The sequence below is a fragment of the Rattus rattus genome, chromosome 14 (genome assembly GCF_011064425.1).
Source record: "Rattus rattus isolate New Zealand chromosome 14, Rrattus_CSIRO_v1, whole genome shotgun sequence".
NCBI classification, from domain to species: Eukaryota; Metazoa; Chordata; class Mammalia; order Rodentia; family Muridae; genus Rattus; species Rattus rattus.
Genome location: NC_046167.1, coordinates 32,907,910 through 32,928,027, shown reverse-complemented (window position 1 = coordinate 32,928,027; position 20,118 = coordinate 32,907,910). Strand labels below are relative to the sequence as shown.

Here is a 20,118-nt window from a genome sequence, read left to right as displayed (position 1 = left end):
CAGGTTGGACAATATAGCAATTTTATTCCCAAGAAAAAGGAAGAACAAGGTTTATGTTTATTGAGTCTTGGTCTATACCCAAGATCTTACTGCCTCAACCTCGTGAGTGTGGGATTACAGGTGCGGGCGATCATATACTGCAGAAACATCTTTTTATATTTGTGTATTCTGTGTGTGAATGCAGAGGACAGTCTTCCTTCTACTATTGGGGTTCCAGGGATTCACAAACCAAGGTTGGTCATCAGTGCTTACCTCTGAGCATCTTGCTATCCCCCAAATACAGTTTTAAAGTTGTACTTATTTATTTCCTTCTTTGGACAACCCCCCAAATCGTAACAAAAAGATTTGTATTTACACTCTAGCAAAGTAGTATAAAGATAATAACAACCTTAAAAAAAAAAAAACGATTTACTTAAGGTTTGTTTTTTTTTTTTTTTTTTTTTTTGATGTCAGGTTTCATTTGGTGTAGTGTTTGGAATTAAAGCCAAGGGCCTGGGGCACACTAACTCCATGCTGTACAACCAGCTGTGAAGGGGCTTTAAGGTTTAAAAGCAGAGCACTGCCTTTGGGACACTAATGTGTCCTTGTGATAATGAGGGTGCAGCATGTACATATTCTCGGCAGTCATCACATACAAGGTGAACTAAAATTACTTAACCTGCTACAAACAAAATCAAGGATTCACAAACTATGGCATTTTATTTCAGAGCTTCTGCTTACATTTGTACAATATATTACATAATTCATCATGTTTGCAGATCCTAATATATACTTTATAGTTTTATTCTATAAGTTTTTCTTCAACATTTTGCTGTCAACAAATCTTTACAGTCTGTACAAATTTGAGTAACTTGAAACCATTTTTCAACGAAATTAGTTACTGTAAGCACACATTACAAGACTGAAAATGCTTTTCTTAGAAAGGTTCAATGTAAAGGATTAAGGATTCTGACACGTTAGCATCCACAACAAAACGCTTCGAGATTCTCACATGTATTGCCAGAAAACAAATAAAACATGCCAGCCTCATTCAAAAAAAAAAAAAGAAAAGAAAAGAAAAGAAAAGCACACAGAACCACAATTAAAACAGTAAAACAGTCTGTACAGTGAAGTACTGTGTATTTAACAGCGCCAGGTTTTAAATAGCTTCAATGAACACATCCGCAATATACAAATGTATTACAAAGGTGGGGAATTAAATACAAGTGCCAAACAGAGATTGGAATCATACAACATAAAGTCAATACAAGTGAAAACAGCTTGGCGTTCATTTTGCAGTTTATACAAGGCATTTAATTGTATAGGCCTACTACCCAATTAGCTACGGATACGTAAAATAACAATCATCTTTGTGAGGCAGGTCATAGAAACAGCCTTGAACCATTCTAACAGTTTGTTCCTGAATTCTTTTTGTTGTAAGCTCATAATAAAATAAGCAATACAAATGAATTATCTGCATTTAAGGGAAAAGAAACATTTACAAGAAAACACAAAAATATAACTGTTATAATTCATTATGAATAAATATACACTTTGAACTGGCTAAGTACAATCTTTATACATTGTTTAAGATTTAATACAGTTTATTAGCCATTTTCTTTTTTCACACAATGTATTATATCAAAATTAAAAAAAAATACTGATTTATAGAAAAATGGCAAAGTACAGTAGTCCCATTTCAATTTAAGGGGTGTGAAAAGCCACCACATACCTTTTAGCCTAATTCAAACCTGTAAACATGTTCAGTCATTTTTAAAGAGAATCTTCAATATTTGGTTACCAGGATGAAATCTAATAATATCCTGTTAACTGCAGGTTTTGAATTTGTTACATGTGCTTGACTTATACAATTAAAGTCACCATAAGGTGACTTGCTTTAAAAAACAATTAGCTTGTACAAATGAAAATAGGTTCATATTTTTAATAAATGAATGGAAAAATATCAAATGTTCCAGCTTTAACAAAATACAAGGGAATACATATACAGTAAGTCATCTCACATGTTCTGGCCCACCTTTTCTCCACCTACTGCGTCATCTTCACAGGCAGTGAAAAGCCTCCTCTGCCACAGTGGAAGGCCTTCGAGTTACCAGACACGCAATTCCCAGACAAGTTGGAAACAATTATTGCTTGAGGAAAAGCAGTTCGTTGTACTTTTTCTTCATAAAAAAAGTGCACTTAAGTGCCAAGTCAGCTTGTCAAGAAATAATTTTTAAATATAAAATAGTGCTTGTCTGACTTTGTGTGTTTGTGTGCCACTGTGCAGTATAAAAAAAGATGTGGCCCTCAACAGCCATTAAGTGCAAAGTGCTCTAGCAAGTCCTGCTGTCACCTGCACTCAACTGACATTCCATTCTGTGATGCACTGGACATTGACGGCTCAGCTAGTGTCAACATAACAGCAGCTGTTATGGAGCTGGATGAGGGAGAGGAGGAGGAGGAGGAAGATGTAGCAGCACCTGAGGAAAAGGAAGAACACATGTGAGGCTACAAGGCAGGCTACACTGGGAAGAAGCAAAAGCTCATCTTCAGCCTAAACTTCTTTTGTGTTCTCCAAATTCAGCGTATAGGAGCCATCCCTGCTCAAAGTACCATAGTGTAAAGGGGAAAGTCCGTGTATCTAAGCAGCAGACTGTTGCCCATCTGTAGAATGCAGATAGTACAGTATTTAGAGCTCAGTGACAATGTACTTACATGGACTACAAGGCCATTAGTTCTGTTCCTAGCCCTGCCAAAGAAAAAAGAAGCAAGGTGGAAAGGAAAGAGGGGGGAAAGGAATTGTGTATCCACACTGTAGAATACAAAATTAAAGAATAACTTTGTTCACTAAATACCCACACAGTTTTGAATGAAAACAGGAAAAATGTCTGTCATTTCTGCTACTTTTCTAATACCATATTTCTGTACACTTCTCCAATAAACTTTGAGACCTCAGAGACAGCGTACAGGTATACACTGCTTGCCTCTGTAGCCTAACGGCCTGAGCTGAACTCCCAGAAGCTACAAGGTGGAAGGGAAGAAATGACTCCATGATGTTTCTTCTTGTGCACACTGCACTCAGACAATAAATGATTTTGTTTCCAAGTTTAAACAGAATGGGTGGTTCAGGTGAAAAGCTAACCATCTGTACGACCTCCCAGTGTTTATAATATACTGTTTTCCTCAACAGAATCATTATATCAACACATGGAATGGAATATTTTAAGATAATATCTGTATACACAAATAAGAAGGGAGTAAACACCCAGTGAGACAGCTCTATGGATAAAGGCACCTGCCACCAAGCCTGTCCAGTCTGAATGTATATCTGAGATCCACAAGGTGGAAAGAAAGAACTGACCTCCAAAAGTTGTCCTCTGACCTCTAGATGTACATTGTGGTAGAGATGCACATATGTATGTGTACGTGCCTACATACATACGTACGTGTACACACACACACATACACACACACACACACAAAATGTAAAAGAAAGTTTTTGTCCCATACATGGGAGTAAGTTGGAGAAGCAAATTTGTTACCTAGAGCTCTATTTGCCCAAATGCTCCCCTTCCTGTCCCTAGTTGTCCAATGTTTAAAACTTTGGATGAAAGTATTACTGTAAGGCCTAATCTTTGATAAAGACGGTTGCAATGATCCATAACCACACACTTATTTCTGCATTTCAGAGCCTCTGGACTACTAGAGCCAAACAGTTTCTGTAGAGACTATAGTGGTCCTCAAATAGTCACCATGTCTCTAGAGACAACATCTACAACTCATGTTCTAAAAGAATTTCATCCTAGAATCTCAAAATGGGAACTTATACTTCCTAATTTTACAGCACTTATTAAAACACAGGGAGGAGCTGGGGAAGAAGCCCAGTCACTGAAATGACTGTAGAGACCCAGTTCCATCTCTAGAACCTATATAAAAAAGTAGGGCCTGGTGGCCAGCCAGTTTAGCCTATGAGCAAGGTCCAGGCAAATGAAAGATGCTGTCTTAAAAATAAGGTATCTGAGGTTGTCTGTGGCCTCCACACACAAGCAAACACACAAACACAGGTGGAAGGAAAGAGTAAATATTGTGCAGTGTCATACAGTGTACACTCTCTTGCTTTTACTCTGATTTAGGCTATGAGACAGGGTCTCAATATATAGCCCTGACTAATCTGATTAATCTGACCTTGAACTTTTGCAAACACTGTCCTGCCCCTGCTTCTTGAGGGCTGCAGTATGGGCCAGCACCATAGTGCAAGATCATCCACATCAGCTCTATTGCCTTTTCTTCTCAAAGTTAAATAGTAGTATACTATATTTATGAATGAGAACTTCTTTAATTTCTAAGCTTTTGTTGTTACCAACGATGTAATATTTTGTACATAACAAATACAATTTTATTTAAGACAGGGTCTTAAGCAACACAGGCTAGCCCCAAATCCACCATTTAGCCAAAGATGGTATTTCTCCTGATTTTATTTTACCTTCCAAGTGTTGGAATTACAAGTATGTGCCACCACACCTAGCTACGAATACAAAAACCTAATGTCTGCTTTATTTTCATTGGCTTGAATATGCAATTAAATATTTTCCATCAGTAATGTTGCTAATTCAACATTAACTGATTCACATCTTCATTGTGCATGGCTTCAATACTATGTGAACTAATGGAACAGGCTTCCCTTACTCCCTGCTTCCATTGCTGCTCCTAGTCTATGTTCCACCCAGCATGTCATTTCCCTGTGTAAACGCTTCTAACAGCTCTCTCTCTCCTCAGAATAAAACTGCAACCCCTCACTCTATCCTACATAGTCCCATGTCTTGCCCTCTGCTTACCTGACTCAAATCTCTACTACTTTCACACCACAATGGTTTCATTCTGGTGTGGAAAAGAACCAAGTATGTTCTCACCTCGGAGCAGTGGTTCCTACCTAATTTGGGGTCATTCTACCACTCCCTCATCCTATGCATACCTGACAGTGTCTAGAAGCATTAACATGCTGTGCCACTGGCATGTGGGGTGGCAGCTAGAGAAGCTGCTACATAGAGAACAGCTATCAAGCAAAAAGCCAACAAGGTCACATCTAAGGAATTCTACCTCAAGGACATCTGCCAAGGACTTCCGGTGTGAACTGAGTCATGCACCAAAACTGCCAATGGGAAATAATTACAAGTCATACTGTTAGAAGGAATGTCAACTATTACCACCATAGAAAACAACATGGAGGTCCCTCAAAAATTATAAGCAACACTATTACATTATGTAGAAAGGACAGCATTTACAGTGCCTAAGAAAGTAGAGAGGCACGGAAATTCATGCCTCATCAGGACACAACATCAGGACCAGATGGGAGCAATATCTTTTAGTGTGATGGCAGTCAATAATACTATTTAATTCAGAATACCTGCAAGATGGGACTTTGAATGCTGTTATAACAAAGAGAAGATAGACAACCTAAAAGTCCTAATCACTCCCCAAGTATGGATGTACTGAAAGACCATACTGTGCCCATCAGATGTGTGGTTATCTGTCAAAGTATTCTTTAAAACAAAGCCATTACAATAATACCAGACACAAAGGAAATGCAAACATAGAATCTGTTGAATTAGCATGCACAAATCAAAAGATCGTATGATCTGTGCATTATGCTAAACTTTTTTTGACAATCTTACTATGTAGCTGGAGCTGACCTGGCCTCCCAGTCTTGCTGTCCCTGCCTCCCTAATGCTACGTCTATAGCCACTTGTCACTCAGTGAAGGCCCTAACATCCCTATTCTCCTTTATACTAAGGGTATATATACTCTGTCAGTGGGCACTGTGATGCCGTAACAGATGAGGCTGTGTAATAAACTGACTTATGTTTAAGGAAAAAGTACTTACTTTCTCTCTCTTTCTTCTTTAAACGTTTTCTCCTCCTATCAATGGATGCTACTTCGGATTTTAATGAGAGATAATGTTTTCTGATTTCTTGCAATTTTTCTTGAAGAATTGAGATACGTTCAGCACTTGTCATATTTTCCAGGTCCGCTGTCAATTTGAAAGCTTCATTAATATGTATTTTGAGAATAAGTTAATAAAAAAAAAAAAAAAACCAATACAGTTTTAGCATAAGGTCTAAGACAGATAAACTACAAGAAACAATTTCCCATGTGTGTTGGTGCACACCTGTTATACCAGTTAAACCACGCAAAGAAACAAAGACATCAAAATATTTGACTTCTTAATTCCTCTATTCCCTGCCCTTTGACTATAATAACCAGACACAAATAAAATGCATAGCACAGAATTTGCTGAATGAACACATACAAACCAAAGGCCTTATAATGTATTCATCATGCTAAAAATCATCTTTTGGGTAAACAGGGTCTTGTTATGCAGCCCAAGCTGACGCGGCTGACCACTCTTGCTGTCTCTGCCTTCTGAATGCCAGTATCCCCAGCTCTGATCAGTTTTCTAGTCATACACAACACTGCCATAGTGTATGAGTTAAAAATAGCCAATGGAGCCTGGCCAAACCTGGTGTAAACCTTTAATCCCAACACTTGAACACAGAGGAAGGGGGATGTCTATGAGTTCCAGGTCAGCCTAGCCTACATAGTCAGTTCCAGACCAGCCAAGGCTACATAACCAGACTGTGTCTTTAAAAAAAAAAACAACACCACCAACCCAGTTATAGTGGCAGGCTTGAGACTGCAGGCCTCAGGCAACAGGGATTGAGTTTGAAGGCAACCTTATCTACACATTGAGTACCCAGTCAGACAGGTTATCTAGCAAGATCTTGTCTCAAAAAGAAAAAGTGTATTTACAAATATGATGCAAAGACACCAAAAGGTTAAATATATTTTGGGAGGGAAGGGAGACAGGGTTATTCTGTAACCCAAGGTAGTCTCAAACTCTCAATCCTCCCGTTTCAGACTCCTGAGCTCTGAGATTACAGGTAGGTGCGCCCATGCCTAGCTTCCATACTATTTTTTTTTCTTTTAAAAAAAAAAGAAAAAGATTTGTATTATTTTTAATTGTGTATGTGTAGTCTATGTTCCAGAGTTCAGGTTCAGAGGACCACGGTTTCAAAACCCCTGAGTTACAATTGTGAGATGCCTGACATGGGTGCTGGGATTTGAACTGCCCTCCTTTGGAAAAATATAATCTTAACCAGTAAGTCATCTAGCACCTGTATACCGTCTCCAAGCAAATTCTCAATCTTACATGTACTCGGTGATGGTCAGCTGTCTTAATATTTTCTTTTAGCAATTTGTTCAATCTAATCAGGATCCTAGTAAGGTCTATACTATGCCACTGTCAGGTCTCTCAGGCTCAGTGTAGTTTCTTTTTCTAAGCACTGGCATCAGGAGTAACTAAGACAAAATTCTAAATCCTAAACCACGTCACACTTACACATCTGAAAACTCCACTTGTAAACCTTGGGAAGCCGGTTACTGGGCTCCTTGAGATCAGGATCTTTATCTCCATTCTTGCCACATTTTCCTGGAGACTGTATTCTTGCAGGAGACTTGCTATTGTGGGTCTTCATTCCAGTGGGGACTGACTTGATTGCCTGAGTCTTAGTCACACTTTCACCAGCTGAAAGATCTTCACTGTCACTACTGTTTGCTGAAAGAAAAAGAAACCATCAATAAACAAAAGTTGGTCAAACTATCATCATCTTAGGAAGATAACTCTAAATGTACCACTTGAATTTTCTACTACAGTAAACAATCTACCTAGAAAACCTAGAAAATCAGTGTTGAAGATTTAGCTCAGTTGTGTAATGCTTGCCTAGCAAGCCCAAGTCCCTGGGTTCAGCCCTCAGCACTGGAAAAATAAAACCTAGAAAAATCACATGCATATGCAGACATATCTCAGCCAAAGGAAATGAATGCCAAAGTCTTCCCACCTATATTGCCAATAGGTATGAACTTGTGGTGCTGATTTTCCATTCTGCTAGCTTTACTATGAAGAACAGTGAGCCAGTACCCATGTACCCATGTATCCATACCACAGATGCTTTACTCAGTCTCAGGCTCTTTCCTAGCTAAAGAGCATTTTATTCTGTTGGAATAAAGAATTCCTTGTAGGAACTTCTTCATTCTAGTACACAGCCACTCTAATACACAGCAACAGGTACCAATTCCACTGCCACAGCAGTATCACCACCACTGATACAGGTAATAAGTCCTTAACCTCCTTATACCCAATGGCTTGTTTCTAAGTCATCACCATACTCTGTGATCAACATACTCTGAAGTTTATTAAGAATTTGCTAGTTAAGCTTCAGTCCTAGAATGGATGAACTTAGACCTGACCATTGCCTTGTAACGGGAATAGGGTTTGTTTAGTTGTACATGTCCTCTTTCTGAATACAAAGTACTGTGATAGATTCTGTTGCAGAGATTACACTAAGAATGGTCAGAGAATGGTTAATGTATCTGATTTACTAGGATGGAAGCCAGATAATCAAAGTGGGACACTACCATGAACTCCTCTAGACAAACTTACTTATTGACTCTTTGAAGATAAGTCTTTCTGGAAATGACATTAAAATGGTAACATCTTAAAGGCAAAAAGCATTACAGTGTAAGAAAAACATATTTTAACTATTCTGATATTTATACCAAGTAATCTAGAATCAATTTGGCATACATTCATGAGTTACTCTTTAGCAGTGCCCAAGTGGGGACTCTGAAAGTATTAAAAGTGATCAAAACTGGAAAGGTACACCACCTCCCCTGAGAGTAAACAACGTCTGCCTCTCCTAAACACACATCTTAATGACTCCTTCCCTGTCCCCACTGCCGCTCTGAAACCATAGCAACTCCTAACTAAGCCACCCAAGGCTTGGCCCCTTTATGTGCTGTGGCCTGCCTCAGCCTGCCTGACGCGGCCTTGCTGAGCACAGCCACCCGGGGCCCCGAAGGATGCCATATTCACCGCCTGGAAGTCATATGGGCTCAGCAGAAGCTCGGGGAGCTGACCGCGTAACCCTTTTCTGCACTGCAGTGCAGCCAAGGCCGCTGCTAGCAAAGGTCAGGCAGTGGAGGTGGCAGGAGTCTCGGAAGAGCAGCAGGGGTCAGTGTGGGGCACCTGAAAAAAAATTCTTTACATATTTTCCACTTCTTATTTTGTCTACAAAATAATAAAAAGTAAGTAAGTAAATAAATAAATAAGTAAGTAAACTATCAAATGCACAGCCCTCAGAAGCAAAGCATTACAGTCTCTGCAGGCCAATGAACAGTCCCTGCCAGTCTTAGACAGGCGACTGCCCTCAAGTAGTACGGTTTGGAGACAGAAACGTTATTTCACAGACTGGAACTTTGCCTAAGACACGATCTTTGCCTGCTGTTCTGAAGAAATATGAAGCAATCCACTTCATTATAACAAAAATACACATAATACACGTAGACACTGTGAACATGAAGGTAACTGGGTCATGATATCTACACGACCACTCACCAGTAACCAATGCTCAATCCTAGACTTTACCCAGGATCAGAAAACTCCTGTGTAACTTTTGGCTGTCGTTTGTGGCAGGGTCACATATAGTCCAGGCTGACTTTGAATTGGCTATGTAGCCCAGAGAATGATCATGAACTCCTGATTCCTCAGCCTCTACCGCCTCAACAATGGCATTATAGGCGTGCACCAATTGTCCAGCCTGTGATTTTTTTTTAAGGTTATAAGAAAAAAATGTAGAATTATCCCATAACCAAATAACCTTTGGGGGAGGTCAGCTATTATTTTCAGATCTTGAAGCTCCAAAGCAAACTTTATACTTACTGCCTTTTCCCTTCTTTTTGTTGTTCACCACAGTGGCTTTATGGCTTCTCTTCTGCTTTTTTGATGAACTTCCTACTCCCTGAGTATCTTTCACTCTTTTCTGACCTGTACAGGCTGTAATAAGAAACACAAAATAGAATCTCACTTTTACTTTGATAGGGCTGGGGATTGAGTCTGGGACTTCAGAGATGCTTGGCAAATGCTCTACCACTGAGCTACATATCCAGTCCAGCAATACAAAACAAAGTCAGACATTCCCTACTTGACTACTAAAATATTTTAGAAAAGGGTTTCCTCAAATTATATATTTCTATGAGATTTATGTAAATTATCACATGAGATATTTCCCAACTTTTAACAACTGTCATTAATGACAGCTAGCCCTTAAAAATTAAGAGCATCTTTCAGAAAGACAAAGTACATTCTTCTAAGGAAAATCACCAGTGAAACGCTGTCAGCATAGCACTGCATTTTATGGGTCTAGTAACTCAAACATAGGACAGTGCTGAAACTTGTTACGATCCAATAAAACTAAGTATTAAGGTTCTGTTACAAGTTGAAATGGTAACAAAGTAATGTAATTTTGAATGATATAATATGGGTGCAAGTAAGACAGGATATCATATAGCTTAGACTGGTCTCTAACCTCTACATAGTTGACGATTACCTTGAACTCTTGATTTATGTTTCCTCCTCCCCAGTGCTGCAATCACAATATATTAACTGGATATATTTTTGATAGATATTCATAAATGTTTTAAGTGAATTTACTTTTAGGGCATTGGCTAATTAACATGCAAATAACTAACAAACTCAGCAACATGGGCTAAAAAACATTTTGGTGTGAAATGACCTGCAAAGAGTACTATAAACCAACATCATATCACCCTTTCTTAAACTAGCTCAAGTGTTTATTTTCAATGAGAAATTCCCTGATGCTGCAAGTTTATGAATCCATCACTACTCTCAACTGTAGCATTTCTATATACTACTTGTGTGTCTTTAGTCCTTGTTATGCTTCTGTATATAATTATACATAATCTCTTAGACTAGCAAGAATAAGCTTTAAAAAAAGAGACTAAAGAGATATATCCACTTATTACATACGCATCATATAAAAGAACACCAGGCTTGGTGCCAAAAACATTTCTTGTTGCTCCTGTTATCAATGGTGAAATTAATCTACAGTTTACAAAATATGGCTTTGCTTGGCTGAAATGTAATAGGGTGTTCACTGGATGAAATTTGTATGTTTTACCAAATAAATACATTAAAATGAGGCCATATGGTAGATGTCTAACAGTTTATTGCGGCATAAATTTAAAAAAACAATTGAACAGTCCTTTGATTTGAGAAAGCAAGTAGCCTCAAGTTCCATTTTAAAATTTTTTATTTTAATTAAAATTTTATTTTAATTAAAATAAATTTAATTTTATATATAAATTTTATATATATTATATTTATAATTATATATAATTAATATATATCTATGTATGTATATATGTGTGTGTATACATATATATATATATATATATATATATATATATATATATGTATATATATATATGGGTATGAGCTTGGGTAGGCACCCATGGAGGCCAGAAGATGATGTTGAATCCCCTGGAACTGGAGTTATAGAATTTTGTGAGCCACTTGATGTGGGTGCTGGGAACTGAACTCTGGTCCTCTGCAAAAGCAGTAAGCACTCTTAATCACTAAGCCATCACTCCAGAGACAGCACTTTAAAAAGAAAACTTTACATGTGAGTGTGTGAGAGGACGTTTGTGAGCTGGCTCATTCTTTCAACCAAATGTGTTTTAGGCATTACATCTGAGTCATCAGGCTTTGTGACAAGTGCCTTTACCCAAGGAACCATCTTTTCAGCCCAAAGCCCATAGTTTTAATTTAATCAAGATTAATATCCAAAAGAGCAGCACTGACTGAGCCTCAGTAGAGAAGATATCAAACTCTTTCTGGATAACTTTAATTTTTCTTCAGTATTGAGGACAAAAAAGATACAATCTCTCAAGACCTAGAATTTAATACAATACTGTTGAAGGCCCAATATACGCTCTTTTTTCATGACTATGTAATTTAACTCCATGACATAGCATGATTCGTAGATATAATGCCAGTAGCAGCTGGACCTGAACATCTCCAACTTCAGTTTTCACTAAAGATTTACTGAGTATCCTTTATTCTTTGAGAAAGGGTCTCCCTACCTAGCACTCCTGTACAGGAACTCACTTTGTAGCCAAGACTGGCCTTGAACTCTAGAGCCTCCTCCTTCCCCAACCCAAAGGCTAGGATTACAGCGTGCATAGATTACCATATCTCTTTATTGTCAACTAAGACCCTCACTGTTGGACTCAAAACAACCTCCAATGTTCTTCACAGAGGGTGTGCACATTTCAAAACCAAATGCCAGCTTAGAGTGCACTGATTTCAAACACCTGCCTGAAGTGGTTCATAAGAAAAATGATGGGGGTTGGGGATTTAGCTCAGTGGTAGAGCGCTTGCCTAGCAAGCGCAAGGCCCTGGGTTCGGTCCCCAGTTCTGAAAAAAAAAAAAAAAGAAAAATGATGGCAGAGTACCACTGTGATAGCCAGAGAAGACAGTCATACTCTCACTAAGTACTAGTTTGATTCTCCACTTTGAAAAACTACATGGAAAAAAAAAATCAAGAATATTATTGACACACATACTGGTCCTTCAATTTGGAAGTTATAGGTCTAAGAAAGCATCAAATTCCTTTACAAACTCACACAAATAAGCTTGGCTTGTAAATCAAGTTTGACTCGGTTGTCTGAGGGAAGCAGTGCCTGGACAGCTAGTTGCTCCAAATCCCTAATTACAATACTTGGTTAAGGGTGGAAGGAGTCTCACAACAAATCAGAATGTTTGTGAGTGGCTGCACATTTCAATTGCAAGTACATTGGCTGCAGGAGTACAACTAGGTGGCTCATATGATATGGTCAATAATGAACAGAATGAATTTCACCAGTTTTAAGCTCAGGGCCTAGATGCAAACTAGATGTGGTCTAAAATCCACTTGAAATGTCATAGACAGTTCAAGAAAAAGACATTAAAGGTTCTCAAAGCCATCCCATTATCATTATTTAAATTATCTTCCTACTGTCCTTTTTCACTGTGTCCATACAAGCACACTGCTCAACCACCTCACAATAAAAGACACACTGAAACCATCAAGACATTGAAAGGGGAAATCCTACAAATAGTCACCATGGTCTTTTCCACCTCACCTTTTTCTGGGTGTTCTGGTTCTGGCTGATTGCTACTGCTGGAGCTCACGCTTGCATTAAAGCCTGCTGGTGAGCTATTCCCCTCTGACTGGAGGTCCTGGAGCTCCCCCACAACACTGTCCACCTCAATTGTGCTGTCAGTTTCACTCTTGATGCTTCGGACCTCTTCCTGGTTTGGAGGCAGGGGCACTGACACCGTGACAGAAGACTGCTGCTGACTAGTTTCTGTTACAGTGACTGAAGAAGGCGACTCCGGTGTGGTAGGTGGGGTATTGAGCACTGAATTACTGCCACTGCTCGGAAATTCTGTTTTTCTGTCACTAACTTCTAGGGGCTTTTCTTCCACTGGCTTACTGTCAACACTGGCAGGTAGTGGCTTCTCTAGCTCCATATTGGGTGAGCAACTCTCCTCTTCTGCCACAGTCTGCAGTGACTCCTCTACTGTCCCTTCATCTGGGGCAGCATGGGGTGGAGAAGCTGCAGCCTCAGTGTCGGAGTCCGAGAAAAGCTCCTTTAGTGTTTTCTTAGGCCACTGTCCCTGAATACTTGACCAGACGTCTTTTCTATCTTTAGCCCTGTTGTTCTGGAGTCTTTCATCAGAGTTATTTAAAAGTTTTATCCTTTTTTCTGCTACTTCTGAAAATCCTGAATAGAAACTAGTTGTCCGCAAAGATTTTCTCTTTTCCTCTAAGCCATTGTATTTCTTGGTTGGCGTCATCTTTGCTTTGGACTTTTCCTCTTCGTCTTCATCTGAGGAGCTATTACTACTGTTTCCTGTGCAGAGTGGCTCTTTGCTCTTGGTTCTGTCTTCCTTCTTGCCAGGGGATCCACTCTGCAAACATTCATCTGTATTACAATACCGTCTTTTCCCACGTTTTGTTTGTGGCTTTAAAGTCTTATCTGTTGTGTCCTTTTTAACATCCTTTTTCTTTTTTGTGATTTCATCTTCCTCTTCAAAATCAGTATCTTCTGATATTGCTTCCACATCTTTTCTTAATCTTTCTGGAGATTTTGACACTGTTTTGGCTATTACCAAATCTGGGTGGACTTTGTTTTCTTCTAGCAAAGATGGACTACTCAGTTCCTCTTTTGAAATCAGCTCACTTCTGCTGTGGGCTGAATGTTCCACCTTTGATTCGTCTTTGCTACTGCTTTCTGGGTCCTGAGCACACCTCTCCTCCTCCTGCTCACTGTCTTCAGCTGAGCTTTCGGAAGCTAAAAAATAAGAGGGGTGGGGGTGGGGGGCAACATGCCTAATAAGACTGTTGTTTATGTCTGCTTCAAATAAGCAAATAAAAACAGAAAGAAAAACTTCCATCCAAGGTGCTATGATTTAAGTATCTTCTTCAAAACCGAAGCTGACACTTAATGACAACCATAGCAACTGGGAACCTCTCACAGGAGTAGGTTAGCTATTTCACAAGTTACCACCATTGTGATCGTCCTCAACACAGAGAGCCTCAACTGCAAGAAATAAAAACTCTTTCCTTTATGAGTCTGACCCAGGCTGTGGCACTGTTAAACCAGTAGAAAACAGAATAATATAGTTTTTCAAGTGAACAAAACTAGTAGGCAGAAATTTTCTAAAGAAATTTACTCTTTTCCTATACTTACTTGTTCTTAAAATGCTAGAAAGCACAGTCACTAAATGAGAACATGGAGGGCTGTGGAGAACGCACAGCAATTAAGAATGTTGGTTGGTCTTGCAAAGGACCCAGGTTCCTACACACACATCCTAACTCATCCACCTCTCAACTCCACTTACAAGGGATCCAACCCATATTTTAACCTGTGCAGGCACCAGGCACATGGCACAAATATATACATGCAGGCAAACAACACATACACATAAAATAAATAAATATTTTAAAATGAGAATTATTTTTAATGAGAATAACAAGATAAGGAAATCCTCAGTTTAAAAATAAAATTCTAAAACCTATACTACAGTTCGTATAAATCTTTCTACCTAACCATCAAGCTACCTACTCCAGCCAATAAGCATTCTATAACTTTCCGCCCATCTACCTATCTACCAACCATCCATCCATCTACCTATCTACCAACCATCCATCCGTCCATTCATCCATCCATCCATCCATCCATCCATCCATCCACCCACCCACCCAACCACTCACCCACTGATTCTGTATTTTTCCCCAGGAAGGTCACAGTGTAGCAGGTGTAGAGAAAAGAGACTAGTAGTGATGTTTACAAAGGAAGTCACACTAAGAGCTGTCACTAAACTACAATGGTTTATAAACTAAATGCACATTCCCTGAAGGCCCAGATTAGCCTAAATAAGTCTTTTATACTTTCTATGTCCTGTTTTGACTGTGCAGATGAAACTCCAGCTCTCCTTTCCATGTCTTTTATGTTGGTGCTTCTATCAACTAGCAATACAAAGCAAAAGCATCCTGCTCAACTTAAGAAAAGCACCGAACATAAACTATGCAGAGTTAAAAACGACAGCAGTCTATTACTCCCACTGCATATATTTCCCTGGTCATCCCTGTGTCGATGGCAGGTGTTCTATCTATGGTCAGCACCAAGGTTTCTAAGAACTCACTTAATCACGGACTAAGCTCTCAAAGAAGCAGGCTCTAAAATCAGAATATGACCTAGAGAGTCTACTCAGACAGGTTTCTCTAGTTAGCCCTAGCTGGCTAGAAACTCATTATATAGATCAATCTGGCTGTGAACTCTTGAGAAATCTGCCTGCCCTTGCCTCCCAAGTACTGGAATTAAAGGTGTGTACCACACTTGGATCAAATGACACTGAAGACAACCTCCACCTACACTTTCTCACAAACTGAGACTTACATTAACTGGCCAGCATTTACTTTTTAAACTAAATGATATCTTCTTTTTATCTATTTGCTTATTTCTTTATTTACTATGTATGCATCATTATGTCTGCATGTCAGAAGAGGGTACCAGATCTCATTATAGTTGGTTATGAGCTACCAAGTAGTTGCTGGGAATTGAACACAGGATCTCTGGAAGAACAGCCAGCACTCTTAACCTCTGAATCATCTCTCCAGCCAAACAGTATCTTCTTTGGGAGTATATGCATAAACAATTAAATCCTATTTTAAAAGTAATAATTAATAAATTTAGGTGAGAACTCCTGAGAAGAGGCACATCTAGTTATTTTAAATACTACCTACTTACGACGGTAGTGTCCAAATCTTATTCTTTAAACTACATATTTTTCTATATAGTACTATAAATGTTAGATATTATAGAAATTTTAAAGCAAACTTTAGAATATTATATAGCAGTAGGCTTATATAATGAATTCATATACAGTTTTCTGAAATAAGGGGAAAAACCTAATTTCTCTAATACTTAAATCAAGTTAAGAACAATTTAAAATATTTTAGGGGCACCCAAATCCCGTGGGGAAGACAGCGGACCACCCAGGAGTGGAGACATCCCGAGGCCGCAGGACAGACTGCCACCTCTGCATACCTCGGCCCACATCCCTGGTACAAGGGGAAACTGCATAGTGCATCAGGACAGAGGGATATAGGAACAGACAGCCACCGCAACCCGTGGTTCTGGTTTGCGCCTAGGACCAGACTGATTCCACCAAACAGCTCCCTGCACCCTAATCCCACGGGGCACAGGGCTGGAATCTAAGAAGTGTGGATACTCTTGAGAAGTCAGAGGAGAATATCCTCTGCCCACAGTCCAGACCCAAGAGAGAATCGCATCGTGCCAACTGTGCCCACAGGATGCAAGGACCTACACGAGCAATCAGGGGAAGGATCCTTTGATTCCTGCCCGCATAGAGCTGGAAGACAGTCTCCAGGAGCGCCGCCACAGCTGAGAGCAGAGCACCTGTTCTCAGGAAAGGCTGAAGGAAAATAGGAAAACAGTTCTACAGGAGTGCTGACACAGAGGCCTACGGCAGGGCCAAGTCACTCCCAGAAACAGTAAGACAAGGAAACACCAGAGACAAACCAATGGCTAGAGTAAAGTGCAGGAACCTAATCAAAAGAAACGAATCATCATTAGAGCCCAGTTCTCCCACCAAAGAAAATACTGGATATCCAAACACACCAGAAAAGCAAGATTTAGATTGGAAATCAAATTTTTTGATACTGATGGAGAACTTTAAGAAAGACATAAAGAACTCCCTTAGACAAATGCAGTAAAGCACAAGTAAACAAGTAGAAGCCCTTAGAGAAGAAACACAGAAATCACTGAAAGAATTACAGAAAAACACAATCAAACATGTGAAGGAATTGAAAATGTAAATAGAAACAAAAAAGAAAGCACAAAGGGAGACAACCCTGGATATAGAAAACCAAAGGATCGGAAAAGAAGAAGTCAAAATATCACTATTTGCAGATGATATGATAGTATATTTAAGTGATCCCAAAAGTTCCACCAAAGAACTACTAAAGCTGATAAACAACTTCAGCCAAGTGGCTGGGTATAAAATTAACTCAAATAAATCAGTAGCCTTCCTCTACACAAAAGAGAAACAAGTCGAGAAAGAAATTAGGGAAACGACACCCTTCATAATAGACCCAAATAATATAAAGTACCTCGGTGTGACTTTAACCAAGCAAGTAAAAGATCTGTACAATAAGAACTTCAAGACTCTGAAGAAAGAAATTGAAGAAGACCTCAGAAGATGGAAAGATCTCCCATGCTCATGGATTGGCAGGATTAATATAGTAAAAATGGCCATTTTACCAAAAGCGATCTACAGATTCAATGCAATCCCCATCAAAATACCAATCCAATTCTTCAAAGAGTTAGACAGAACAATTTGCAAATTCATCTGGAATAACAAAAAACCCAGGATAGCTAAAACTATCCTCAACAATAAAAGGACTTCAGGAGGAATCACTATCCCTGAACTCAAGCAGTATTACAGAGCAATAGTGATAAAAACTGCATGGTATTGGTACAGAGACAGACAGATAGACCAATGGAACAGAATTGAAGACCCAGAAATGAACCCACACACCTATGGGCACTTGATTTTTGACAAAGGAGCCAAAATCATCCAATGGAAAAAGATAGCATTTTCAGCAAATGGTGCTGGTTCAACTGGAGGTCAACATGTAGAAGAATGCAGATCGATCCATGCTTATCACCCTGTACAAAGCTTAAGTCCAAGTGGATCAAGGACCTCCACATCAAACCAGATACACTCAAACTAATAGAAGAAAAACTAGGGGGAACACATGGGCACTGGAGAAAATTTCCTGAACAAAACACCAATGGCTTATGCTCTAAGATCAAGAATCGACAAATGGGATCTCATAAAACTGCAAAGCTTCTGTAAGGCAAAGGACACTGTGGTTAGGACAAAACGGCAACCAACAGATTGGGAAAAGATCTTTACCAATCCTACAACAGATAGAGGCCTTATATCCAAAATATACAAAGAACTCTGCCCAGGGAGACAAATAACTCTATTAAAAAATGGGGTTCACAGCTAAACAAAGATTTCACAGCTGAGGAATGCCGAATGGCTGAGAAACACCTCAAGAAATGTTCAACATCTTTAGTCATAAGAGAAATGCAAATCAAAACAACCCTGAGATTTCACCTCACACCAGTGAGAATGGCTAAGATCAAAAACTCAGGTGACAGCAAATGCTGGCGAGGATGCGGAGAAAGAGGAACACTCCTCCACTGTTGGTGGGATTGCAGACTGGTACAACCATTCTGGAAATCAGTCTGGAGGTTCCTCAGAAAATTGGACATTGAACTGCCTGAGGACCCAGCTATACCTCTCTTGGGCATATACCCAAAAGATGCCCCAACATATAACAAAGACACGTGCTCCACTATGTTCATAGCAGCCCTATTTATAATAGCCAGAAGCTGGAAAGAACCCAGATGCCCTTCAACAGAGGAATGGATACAGAAAATGTGGTACATCTACACAATGGAATATTACTCAGCTATCAAAAATAATGACTTTATGAAATTCGTAGGCAAATGGATGGAACTGGAAAATATCATCCTGAGTGAGCTAACCCAATCACAGAAAAACACACATGGTATGCACTCATTGATAAGTGGCTATTAGCCCAAATGCTTGAACTACCCTAGATGCCTAGAACATATGAAACTCAAGACGGATGATCAAAATGTGAATGCTTCACTCCTTCTTTAAAGGGGAACAAGAATACCCTTGGCAGGGAATAGAGAGGCAAAGATTAAAACAGACACAGAAGGAACACCCATTCAGAGCCTGTCCCACATGTGGTCCATACATATACAGCCATCCAATTAGACAAGATGGATGAAGCAAAGAAGTACAGGCAGACAGGAGCCGGATGTAGATCTCTCCTGAGAGACACAGTCAGAATACAGCAAATACAGACACGAATGCCAGCAGCAAACCACTGAACTGAGAATAGGACCCCCGTTGAAGGAATCAGAGAAAGAACTGGAAGAGCTCGAAGTGGCTCGAGACCCCTTATGAACAACAATGTCAAGCAACCAGAGCTTCCAGGGACTAAGCCACTACCTAAAGACTATACATGGACTGACCCTGGACTCTGACCTCATAGGAAGCAATGAATATCCTAGTAAGAGCACCAGTGGAAGGGGAAGCCCTTGGTCCTGCTAAGACTAAATCCCCAGTGAACGTGATTGTTGGGGTGAGGGCCACAATGGGGGGAGGATGAGGAAGGGAACCCCCATAGAGAAGGGGAGGCGGAGGGGTTAGGGGGATGTTGGCCTATAAACCGGGAAAGGGAATAACACTCAAAATGTAAATAAGAAATACTCAAGTTAATAAAAAAAAAAAAAAAAAACAAAGGAAGACACAAGGAGCTGTAGACACAAGCATCACCAACAGAATACAAGAGATGGAAGAGAGAATCTCAGGAGCAGAAGATTCCATAGAAATCATTGACTCAACTGTCAAAGATAATGTAAAGCGGAAAAAGCTACTGGTCCAAAACATACAGGAAATCCAGGACTCAATGAGAAGATCAAACCTAAGGATAATAGGTATAGAAGAAAGTGAAGACTCCCAACTTAAGGGGCCAGGAAATATATTCAATAAATTATAGAAGAAAACTTCCCTAACCTAAAGAAAGAGATGCCTATAAACATATA

The 20,118-nt window shown here is 39.5% G+C and overlaps 1 protein-coding gene across 7 annotated transcripts in view; it reads right to left on the bottom strand.

Moving 5' to 3' along the window:
- Nucleotides 1-675: 675 nt before the first annotated feature.
- The window catches only part of Arid4b (AT-rich interaction domain 4B), a 125,671-nt gene continuing 106,228 nt past the window's right edge, over nt 676-20,118 (bottom strand). For 4 of the 7 annotated variants that reach the window (XM_032884655.1, XM_032884657.1, XM_032884659.1 and 1 more), the window contains 5 exons: nt 13,018-14,232; nt 9,755-9,868; nt 7,376-7,591; nt 5,861-6,022; nt 676-2,459 (listed from right to left, as the gene is read on the bottom strand). In XM_032884655.1, coding sequence (XP_032740546.1) covers nt 2,329-2,459; nt 5,861-6,022; nt 7,376-7,591; nt 9,755-9,868; nt 13,018-14,232 — 1,838 coding nt within the window. In that variant the 3' untranslated portion in view covers nt 676-2,328. Of the gene's footprint in view, nt 2,460-5,860; nt 6,023-7,375; nt 7,592-8,908; nt 9,062-9,754; nt 9,869-13,017; nt 14,233-20,118 lie in introns of those variants that run through there. The other 3 variants (XM_032884656.1, XM_032884660.1, XR_004385765.1) reach the window with 2 other exon arrangements.